At 36.6% G+C, this 12077-nt stretch overlaps 1 protein-coding gene across 1 annotated transcript in view; it reads right to left on the reverse strand.

The window, feature by feature from the left end:
• The window catches only part of cntnap3 (contactin associated protein family member 3), a 161887-nt gene that overhangs the window by 61020 nt on the left and 88790 nt on the right, over positions 1-12077 (reverse strand). The window contains exon 11 of the mRNA XM_067397378.1: positions 4352-4458. Coding sequence (XP_067253479.1) covers positions 4352-4458 — 107 coding nt within the window. The remainder of the gene's footprint in view (positions 1-4351; positions 4459-12077) is intronic.

Raw genomic sequence — 12077 nt, forward strand, 5'->3', positions numbered from 1 at the left:
TATTTGTGATTAACTAATTTTCTTCTTTGTTCTTTTTATATAGCCTAAAAAAATAGCTTATAAAATTGATCATATTATGGTCATATTACCCACCCCTTGCCCACCCGCACATACCAGCTGATATACCATGTAGGCCTAGTCTTGATTTGGGTGGTCAATCTGCATTTGAAAGTTTGAAAGGGTTTTAAATCTAGCTAATCAAGTAAAATGACTCAAAATCGAGTCATTTTAGCATGCCAAAGTCAACTTTAATCATATAAAATGTAATTTCCCAACAGCAAAATTGTGGCGAGTGAGCAAAAAAGTTAATGTAAAGCAATTGTGAGTTTAAATCTCGTAATTCTGGAAAAAAAAAAAAAAAAAAAGAAGTCAGAATTGGGAGATAAAAAGTTGCAATTACCTTTTTTTATTTTTTTATTTAGTGGTGGAAACAAGCTTCTATACATTTGCCAAAAAAAATTTGTCAGATAAACACCGTAACCAAGTTTAGTGTTTTGTTCTTCACTAGTATTTAAAATATTTAAAAAATATAAAATATTTTCCTCATATTTTGATGGTTTAATCGAACATATAGGATCATTAAAAATAAATATCCCCTACAGACTTCACTTTTGGAGTGGATGTGTTTAGCATTTATTGCATAAATAGTGTCATTTTGCAGCCTACAGCAGTTTTAATAATCTTTTTGTACTGGATAGGACTTTTTGTGTTCTGAAACACATACTTTCATCGCATATTGAGCACTTTTATCCCAGAAAAGCAAGGAAAATTGAATTCCTCATGATATGAGGCCTGTAAAGAAACAATATAAAATATGACACAAGGTCAGCCGCTCATTAGCTGCAGAGTTTGAGTTTTACACCCTTATGGATTTACACCAAGTCTTAAATGAAGTGAAAAGGCCTGTTTTGGTCCCATAAAAGAGTGTGGAATAGATTTCATCTGAAATTAAGCACATGTCACTCAAATATTTAATGGCGGCAGCATTTAAGAAGCTCACACTTGAGCTGTTTTAAAGGGTGAGCGTTATTGAGAGGGACTTTATAGTGCGACCTCATAATTAGATCTCATATAAAGCTGCTGTCAGTCAGAGGAGCGTTTGGAGGTTAATAAATGGAAGAACATTACTGCAGTACAGTAGCTGAATATATCTGCACACTCACTGATCTATAATAGCAAACAACAACAAGTTTTTATGTGTTTTAGTAATATGTTTAGTAATCATTTAGTAAGATGTTTAGGGGGAAGCAGATTACTTGGTTACTAGGTTTTGCTTTCAAGGAAAATAAGCAGAATAGTAAAAAAAAAAAAATATATATGTTATATTTTGTAATATATATATTTTTAATAATGTTTACAATATAATATATGCAATATGTGCTTTTTTTGGCTTGCGATCAGGTTGTTATGAGACTTTATTAGTTCACAAACTCAAATCTGTCCATAAAAATAATCCTCCTCTATCTTTTGCATATGAAATAAGCAGACTGAAATAAACAGATTGAAACAAACAGATTGCATATAGACTGTAATTATCTTCCTTGAAAGTGAAACCTACAGTAATTCATTTCCTCTCTAACCACCTTAATTGATAGTTATCTTCCCCCATTTGCATTACATCATGAAATCAGAGCTAAACAGATGCAGAAGGTCATAATTAAAGCTGCTCTGTTTGCATGCAATATTTATGGCACCACACTTCAGATGAATCACTGCCTTCGCTTTATAACACAAATACACTAGGTGGGAAATTTTATTCAACGAATATGTTACACAAAATTAAGTGGCCAATATATGATTCTGATTATTTGCTCTGAGTGCAATATTTGCATAATAGTACAAAATATATTGTGTTGAGAATTTGAATGAATGTGAGCCGAAGAGAAAGTTTGTAGTGAGTTCAAACTCAAATATAACACAATTACAACATACAGTGTGATCTGTGTCATAATGAAGGGAGTTACACAACCATGTCCGCATCCAGCCTTCACAGTCATTTCACACTAATTCAATTTTCATTAAAAGTTCAAAACAAGGCAGATAAGAAAGTGCATCTACATACTCATTGAAACACTTTACTGGCTCATGTCTGCTGAGGAATATTAGCAGATGAACTGAAGATCCAGCGCTAATTGACAGGGATCGTTCTGGACGTATTTTATCAACGAAGAGTTAAGCAGTATTGGGGAATAACAAATTCAAAGTAGATACTAACTGCATGAAAGAAACTCTTCTAGCTATGGCCGAAGGTGATGTCCTCCGGAGATGTTTATTTTTAATGAATATTATTTTATTCATTTCTTTATAGTTTTGGATGACCAAGCTTTATAGTTTTTTTTTTTTTCTTTAACTGTTGTTGTTATTATTGTTATTATTATTATGTTGTTGTTGTTTTTTTCTAGTATTAATTTGATTCTTTTGTTATTTGTTGTGATATGAAAAGATATGGAGGTTATATAAGTATATGTATGTTTTGTAATTGTATGTTATATTTTGTTAATATGTAAAATTTAAATAAAGTGAGGAAAAAAAAAAAGTTTAATTAAACCATCAAAATATGAGGAAAATATTTTATATTTTTTAAATATTTAAATATGAAGGAAGAACAAAACACTAAAGATATTGATCTGACAAAATTATTTGGCAAAAAAAAAGCAAATAAAAAAGCATTGAAAAGAAAAAAAGATTCACACTGCTCAAAAAAAGCCAATAAAACTCCTGGGATACTGATCTGGTCAGTTCAGTAGAAGACGGGGTTGTTAATCAGTTTCAGCTGCTTTGGTGTTAATGAAATTAGCAACACGTGCACTAGATGGGCAACAATGAGACGACCCCCAAAACAGGAATGGTTTAACAGGTGGAGGCCACTGACATTTTTTTCCCTACTCATCTTTTCTGACTGTTTTGCATTTGGCAAGGTCAGTGTCACTACTGGGAACATGAGGTGATACCTGGACCCTACAGAGGTTGCATAGGCAGTCCAACTCCTCCAGGATGGCACAACAATACGTGCCATTGCCAGAAGGTTTGCTGTGTCCCGCAGCACAGTCTCAAGAGCATGGAGGAGATTCCAGGAGACAGACAGTTACTCTAGGAGAGCTGGACAGGGCTGTAGAAGGTCCTTAACCTATCAGCAGGACCGGTATCTGCTCCTTTGTGCCAGGAGGAACAGGATGAGCACTGCTGGTGCCCTGCAAAATGACCTCCAAGCAGGCTACTGGTGTGAATGTCTCTCACCAAACAATCAGAAACAGACTTCATGAGGGTGGCCTGAGGGCCTGGCATCCTCTAGTGGGCTCAGTGCTCACTGCCCAGCACCGGGGAGCTCAATTGGCATAGAATTGGCAGTTCCGCCACTGGCACCCTGTGCTTTTCATAGATGACAGCAGGTTCACCCTGAGCACATGACAGATGTGAAAGTGTCTGGAGAAACCATGGAGAATGTTATCCTGCCTGTAACATCGTTCAGCATGACCGGTTAGGTGTTGGGTCATTGAAGGTCTGGGGAGGCATATCCATGGAGGGACACACAGACCTCTATAGACTAAACAATGGCACCCTGACTGCCATTAGGTATCAGTATGAAATCCTTGGACCCGTTGTCAGACCCTACACTGGTGCAGTGGGTCCTGGGTTCCTCCTGGTGCACGACAATGCCCGGCCTCATGTGGCGAGAGTATGCAGGCAGTTCCTGGAGGATGAAGGAATTGATACCATTGAATGGCCCCCACGCTCGCCTGAACTAAATCCAATGGATCACCTCTGGGACATTATGTTTCGGTCCATCCGACGGCACCAGGTTGCACCTCAGACTGTCCAGGAGTTCAGTGATGCCCTGGTCCAGATCTGGAAGTTAATACCCCAGGACATCATCCATCATTTCATTAGCAGCATGCCCCGACATTGTCAGGCATGCATACAAGCACGTGGGGGCCATATAAACTACTGAGTACTATTTTGATTTCCTGCAATGAAATTTCAGTAAAATGGACTAGCCTGCTGCATAATTTTTCACTTTGATATTAGGGGTGTCTTTGAATTCAGTCCTCTGTAGTTTGATAATTTTCATTTCCATCAAATAATGTGGCATCCCTTTTTTCCTAACACATTACCCAGTCCATATCAGATTAGATATCCAGCATGATATTTTTCCCCTTTGAGATCTGATGTTTTTGCAAAGTGTTCCTTTAATTTTTTTTTTTGAGCAGTGTATATGTATGTTTGGGGAAAAATCTTGCAGATGGAGTAAACTATTCTCTCTGCATTTGACTCCTGATGTGTCCTTGACTTTAAATGTGGAATAAACGCACAGGTAATGTTTGTAGTGTCTGTATTTCAGAAGCGTTCTTACAGCTGTGGCAGGTCGCTCCGCTGTAGCCTGTGGCAGAACAGTTGCAGTGAAACGTGCTCCATGACTGTGAGCATTTCCCTCCATGTTCACAATGACTCGGGGAGCATCTGACGTAAAAAAAAAAAAAAAAAAAAAAAGACATGAAAAATCATATTTGATGTTTGATCTCAAGGACAATAAGATATAGAGAAACACAGTCATTCAGCATTACACATGCAGCCTTTGTAGAGAGTTATGCACAAAGTGAAAACCTTGCTGTTGGCTTTATCTGATCCTAGAGATGGAAAAACACATGGTGATGTTGTCATATGCACTTTTACAAGAAACATATACAAGACATTTTGACAGTGCACTCTTAGAAGGTTCTATATAGAACTTTAAAGGGTTCTGTCAGGCACTTCATATATAAAACCTTTTAAGGGTTCCCATCATAGGGACATATTATGGATTTAGTTTTAATAACTAATTTTGTTGTAATTAATTCTTAATTTTAATTAAATTTTATAAATTAAACATACTTTTGTGAGATAGTTAATTTCTCCTTATTTAAAGATTTTTGGCACCAAGGGTTCCTTAAAAATGAGTCTAGAACCCTAGGGTCTATATAGAACCCCATTAAACCGTTTTGTTAAACAATTGAAAACTATTTTCTCAGTTGGATTCAAAAATATTTTGTACACTTGCAAAGTGCAGTAATCAATACGTTTGCAACATTTAGGGTTCATAAAAACAGATCTTTCAGAATCTAAAATCAGATTGGATTAAAAAAAGTTCTAAGTTGAAAAAGTAAGGCACAATATCGCTTTGAACTTGTTAACTCAACTAATTCACTCCAATTAAAGTCAACTTAAATACATTTGTACATCTCTTGAGTAACAGGTAGTGTTTTGAACTTAAAAATTCAGTAACACTTTATTTTAGGGTCTTTTAACTAGTTGCTTATTAGCATGCATATTACTAGAATATTGCCTATTTATTAGTACTTACTGAGCACATGTTAATGCCTTATTCTCCATGACCATATTCTACATTTTTAATCCAACCCAATACTTTACAACTACTAACTATTAATAAGCAGTAAATTAGGAGTTTATTGAGGGAAAAGTTGTAGTTAATAGTTTGTGTTCTCTATACTAAAGTGTTACCAAAAATTCTTGTCAAGGCAACTAAAGGTTGTTTAGCATTTAGCAATACAAGTGGCTACAATCATTGTTTTTTCATCTTCATGTTTGATTTTCAAAGCAAACTACATGATATGAACATTAATTGCCTCTTAAATTTAGAGGCAAACATTTTACTCTGGCAAATATATTGCACACAAAAGTTGTAAAGAGATGCATTGCACATATACCTCAACACAATTCAGTAAATATATGAACTCTGAACCATAAGACAACTAATAACAGTGATAGCAGCAGCAGTATAAATCAAGCCAGCAAAATCAATGCAATGATCATTTTTAATAATAGTTCTACCAGAAAGACACGGGGAGGTAAAATAAAGTGACAACCATATTTATTAACAATCAGCAAGCAAAATATTTGAAGAAAGTTCTTTGGCGTAGGCCCCATCTATAGCTCAGATCCTAAAGGGTTGCGGACTCTGCATTTCCTGCCTGAAGATGAAGGCAGGGGCATAGCCGACCCCCTGGGAGGTACGGACAGGGACCATCCTGGTGGTGGTGGGGAGGATGGAGGTGAAGGTTTGTGTCAGCAAGATAATGATTGGTTAGATCCAAACTAATAGGTGACGTAACCTGGCAGAACTTACACTAGAGTTTTTATTTACCAGATAATTTTTTCAAGCTGCAATGCATGTTGGAACTGGCACAACATTGTTCAAACCAGGTTTGAGGAATCATTCATGTCTGGAGCTCAAATGCATATTCATGTGCACTTTTAGTGACATAAATGAGAAATGCAGTAAGACAGTTGCATGTAAATCGCAGGGAAATACACGCTATTGCTCTAGGAGCAGAATCAAAGAATGTGCAACAGGACATTATTTGAAGTAAAAAATGAACATCATTGTGTTTTGAAGGTAACGCTTTATTTAGATGGTCCATTTAGACATTCTACTAACTATAAGTAACTTTGCAACATGTCAACTAACTCTTATTAGAGTATTAGTAGACTGTCCGCTTAATATCTGCTAACATTTTATTTTGATGTTCTCCAACAGACATTTTACTAACCCCAACCCTAACTAAACAGTCTATTAAGGGGTTAGATCACCCAAAAATGAAAATTAACTCATGATTTACTCACCCTCAAGCCATCCTAGGTGTATATGACTATCTTCTTTCACAACCATTGGGGGACTAAGGATATTTTTTAAAAATATCTCTGATTGTGTTCGAGTGAAAGAAGATACACCTAGGAGGGCTTGAGGGTGAGTAAATCATGGAATAATTTTCATTTTTGGGTGAACTATCCCTTTAACAGTCTGCTTCAGTCTACTAAAACTCCAATAAAAGTTAGTTGATATGTAGTTGCAAAGTTGCGTATAGTTGCTTATAGCATGTCTAAAGTGGACTATCAAAATAAACTGTTACTGTTTAGAGTGCAAATCTATAGTAAATATTAATCATTAAGCAAGCAAATAAATGACTTAATTTTGGGTCTGTTTCTCACATTTATATTTTCTTCACATAACTTCAGAAGAACGTTTACATAACTAATGAAACACTCTGATGTGAACCAATCAAAATCATGAGTATACTTCATTATTATAATTATAAATCTACATGTATCTGTTTGACTTCATTTACATAAAGCCGTCCTAAATATAGAAGCACAAAAAGCCTGTTTAATTCAGAAAGAGCAGGAAAAATGGGCATGGACAACTAAATTACAGTTCAGAATGTACCTTGCAGAATCAGCAAATTGTTAATTATTTAAACAAAGAGGGCCTATAAAAATTGCATGGTGTTTTTTATTCAGTACTGAAATCTGAATCCCTGAAAATGTTCTGCAGGGTGTACATAGACAACTGTTTTTGGTGCAAGAAACCTCAACTAACTCATCTGATCACTTAGTAAAGTAACAACACATCTGATTTGAGCAATCATTCATGTCTGGAGCTCAAACGCCGCAGGACGACGCACACGCTGAACTTTAATACTTTGTATTAGAGGTTTCCTCACACCATTAACCTCAAGATTGACTTCACAAACACCACTAATAAACATTTATGCCACGATGCCTTGATTTAGAAGCTATAAACTTTCGCTAAGAGCAAAGCAAGGTGAACCAAGTGACTCAAAGCAGCCTCTTCGACCACAAACACCTTCCAGTTTCTCTTTGTTAAGCGAATCCTTTCTAGTCAGAATAAATGTCCTTGCCTGAGCCGAAAAACAATTCCCTGCCTCTCCCATCTCTCCCGGGAATGCCAGCAGATTATATGCATGCTCGCATTACTAGCGCTCACTTTACCGACGACATCTTTCACCAGATTTCCATTTGTGGCCACAATGATGGTCTTAGAGGATCCGTTCAAACACTCTTTGTTCTGCTTTAGGTGGCCGGGACAGATACACTCTCCGCTCCGGTTTCATGCTTTGTAGCTTTATAATCGGAACAGGATCGAGTGTGTCTTTCATTCCGTTTAAAACGGACACTTCAAACCAAGAGAAAAAAATGAGACCACACTTTTTGGCTCACATGCGCTGATGGCATACTGAGAGCCACGTCTCTTTGTTGGCACGGATCCCATCAGAGCTTTTCAAGCCCGTCGCAGGGACACAACTGAACCACAGCGGTCGGCTTCACACAGGGCCGCGGCGCAGTCGGACTCCTCTGTTCTCCTGTAATCTGTCTTCACAAGTAATGATCAGACTTCACTGACTGTCACACACAGAGACGGACCGAGAAACATGCAGAAAGGATAAATGTGAGCACGACTTGCCAAACAGTTTCGTTTTCTGTGATGAAATAATCCTCGGAGACAGACAATACATGAATCACAAACAAAACACATGTAAATTGTAAGCGTCTATAAATAAAGACTAAAAAGATTTTTTCGTTGCATTTCCTTTGACTTGGAAGTCCACTACCGTTTAGAAGTTTGGGTTTCTGAAAAAGTCTCTTCTGCTGCATTTATTTGATTAAAAATACAGTAAAAACAGCAATATTGTGAAATATTATTACAATTACTCTTTTCTAGTTGAATATATTATGTAAAATGAATATATCATTTATTCCTGTGATCAAAGCTGAATTTTCAGCATTCCAGGCTTCAGTGTCACATGATCCTTCAGAAATCATTCTAATATGATGATTTGCTGCTCAAGAAACATTTCTGATTATTATCAATGTTGAAAACAGCTGTGCTGCTTCATATTTTCATGGAAACCATGATACATTTTTCCCAGGATTCTTTGAGGAATAGAAAGTTCAAAAGAACAGCATTTTTTTTTCTTTTTTTTTTTTACATAGAAATGTTTTGTAACATTTTAAATGTCTTTACTGTCACTTTTGAGCAATTTAATGTGTCCTTGCTGAATAAAACATTGTCTTCATATGCACATGAACTGATGAATCATTCAAAATAACACCAGGAACATGTATAAATCCAGTAAACAGGGTCAAGTTTCAATTGTGTGGTGACTTTAAATAATCTTGGACAGATTAGAAGAAATTAGGTCTCATGTTCATGACATCTGGCAATATGATTTCCCACTAGCATCTGTGCCTGAAGGACATATATACTAGGAAACTGTAGATGACATGGAAATATACGAGAAACAAGATAGTTTGTAGATTTCACAGGAAAAACAAACACTTCCTTCTTTCAGTCACATGCTGCTATCTGCAAATGATAATAATGCAAAACTAGTAGTTTAAGTTATAAACTTAAAGTTAAACAGTTTAACTCAAGACGGCTGTGTTCTGCTCCACTGCCTTGCGGCGTTCTCGCTAGCTGTTTGTGAATGAAAGAACGTGCTCTGTCTTCCACAAAGAGAAGAAACCAAACACAATTCAGTATGCAAATACATGCAAGAAGAAGCCCAAATAGAATTCAAATACAACTGCTACAGTTACATAATTGATGCCAGTTACGTTTTGAATCACAAACATTCTATAATTGTAAGTCAATGGAAGATTTTCAAAAAACGGAACTGAAAAGTAAAATATTTCCTGAACGTATTTCTTTTCTGAATACTTCCATTGGTCAGACAAATCAGTCAATAAATGTATCCCTTAAAACTCATCTTTGATAATCAATATGTCATATTTAAACATTTTTCTTCTGCCTAAAAAATAGCTTGAATGTAACTCTACACCTTTGCTGCTTTTTATGAATTTGCAAATTAGCCCCTCCTCCACTCAATCACTCCAGCTCAGACTACCTGCTCCACTTGGTCAACTGTACTAAACACTACACAATGGCAAGTGGAAATATTGTTTTAATCCAGCCATATATGTTTTAACCAGAAACTGATTCAGAAGAGCAATAGTGAAATATACAGGCTTATCTACAAGTCAGCCTGTAATGTGAATGAGTTATCAGAATGGTAATGTGTCTTATGTATCGCTCTCTCCACAATGTCGGACACATAACGGTAATTGATATGATTATCCTTTGGCTTGACTACGTTATCAAACAGCTAACAATGCATTGCTAATGTTACAAAACCATGTTCCCGTTCTTCATCTCAGAGTCAGACAGCTGCCTTCTAAAAATCAGCATCCTTAGAAACACTTTGAACATCATGGAAAGTGAGTGGAGAAACGGCCTGCATGGTTACATGTTTGTGACGGTAGGAAATGGATGGTTTTGAACCACGGTTTTGACACTGTCGTTGGTGCACTGCAGGTTTAAGGAGAAAATACTCAGCAATGGTGTTGATTGATGAATTTGCTCATGGTTTGTCTTAAAGCATATTAGACATTAAACTTAAAGATTTAAAGACATAAACAACACTAAAAACTTCACCACAGGGGGTCTTTAAAAAGTATACATTTGCAACATATATATTTTTATACAACAGTTCATTCTGGTTCTAGTATCTGATTGGCTGAAAGGTCTTTCCAGCCATGCAGTATTCTACCAGTATTGCCACAGGAACCGTTTCATTGCTAGAATCACTCCGCTTTCAGCATTCTCACATCGAGTGTCATGGTGGACGAGCAAACCCACCATATTTTTATAGATACTACTGTTATTCTGTAACAGAATTTAGTTGAGAATGTAGTTGTTTAGACCTCAGATATCTGGTTTATATGTAAACATAGTGCCTTTTTGAAAATTAGACACTTTAGAAATTAGAAAATTTAGAAAATAGAAAATAAGAAAGTTTAGATGCTTTCAGAGATCTGAGCTCCAGGCCGTCAGTGACCATTCAGCACTCATGTACCTGCAGAGAACAGCTTCATCTCGACCAGTCCTTTGGGAATTTTCCGCTGGCTTTAATGTAGATAGTGGTTAAACACGAGGTATAATTTATTTTGGGTATATAAAACAAGCAATCTTTGGTCTTATTAATCTATTACTTGTTTCAGAGCTAATGGATTTGGCTTAAGGGCTATATTAAGTTTCATAACTTTATATTTAAATTGAAATGAAATCCTGTACTAACTAGGGTGGTGTTGTTAATTTAAATATTATTGTTCAATAAATGCCATATTTTTTGATATTGAGAAAGAGTCAGTGATTTTGACTTTAGTGAAAGTTACATTAATGATAAGTCAGTCGCAAAGACTTTTATATTGAAATGGACTGAAACAAGGAAACAAGGACATTGTTTTACTTTAAACAACATCTTATGAGACGCATTTGACAAATGCTTTGACTAATCCTATTAAAAGTTATAAGGACAAAGATGTAGTTTTTTTCTCAGCGGACATTCAAACTGATTTTGTGATTATGAATATAAGATTGACCTGAAGAATATCAGCTAGATGCAGGTCATGCATATAGCATGAGTGGCTCTATATCAGCACGGCTGTGATTTGGCCATAGTTGTGATAGGCCGTGCTGATATAGAGCCAGATTGCACAGCTACAAGTATATATATATATATATATATATATATATATATATATATATATATATATATATATATATATATATTAAACAAAAATATATGAAATTATGAAGTGAAATTATCTACAAAACAGCTTGAAAGGAATCTGCATGTTTTGTGGTGAAGGATATAAGAGGAATTTCAATGCGCCACTCGCCTCCCAAGCAATAAACCTAGATCAAACACAAAAAGTCCCTCAGACAGAAAACTGCCTCTGCTGCGGGACAGAATAGAAAATAAATCTATTCAAGCAGAATGTGTGTGAGGGCAGCGAGCTCTGCACATCTGAACAGAGAACAAAATGACAACAGCTCTGAGCAGCAGCTTGACGGCATCGAAACACACATGCCCCACGCTGCCCTTCCCATCCCTCCATGAATACTCAACCCTCCTCGACGGCAGCCAAAGGTCACTCGTCGTGACCCTAATCACAAAGAGGTGACTACCAACGACGGCCCGCAGAGCTGAAGTCACCTCCTGAAAGACAAGTGCAGCAGGTGTTGAGGGGAAAGGCACGCATCTCCACGACGCTTTTTTGATGCATTTCTTTGGGCCGCAAGGGGAACCTGACAAGAGCTGGAAGGAGACAGACCCGCACTTTCAGCCTGGGGGTCAGAGGTCAACCGGAGGAAATTAGGACGGACAGAAACCAGTCCGACGACGCAACCTTAACTCGACCTAATCAGCAGCAAACAGTGA

This window comes from Chanodichthys erythropterus, chromosome 10 (genome assembly GCF_024489055.1).
Source record: "Chanodichthys erythropterus isolate Z2021 chromosome 10, ASM2448905v1, whole genome shotgun sequence".
Classification (NCBI taxonomy): Eukaryota; Metazoa; Chordata; class Actinopteri; order Cypriniformes; family Xenocyprididae; genus Chanodichthys; species Chanodichthys erythropterus.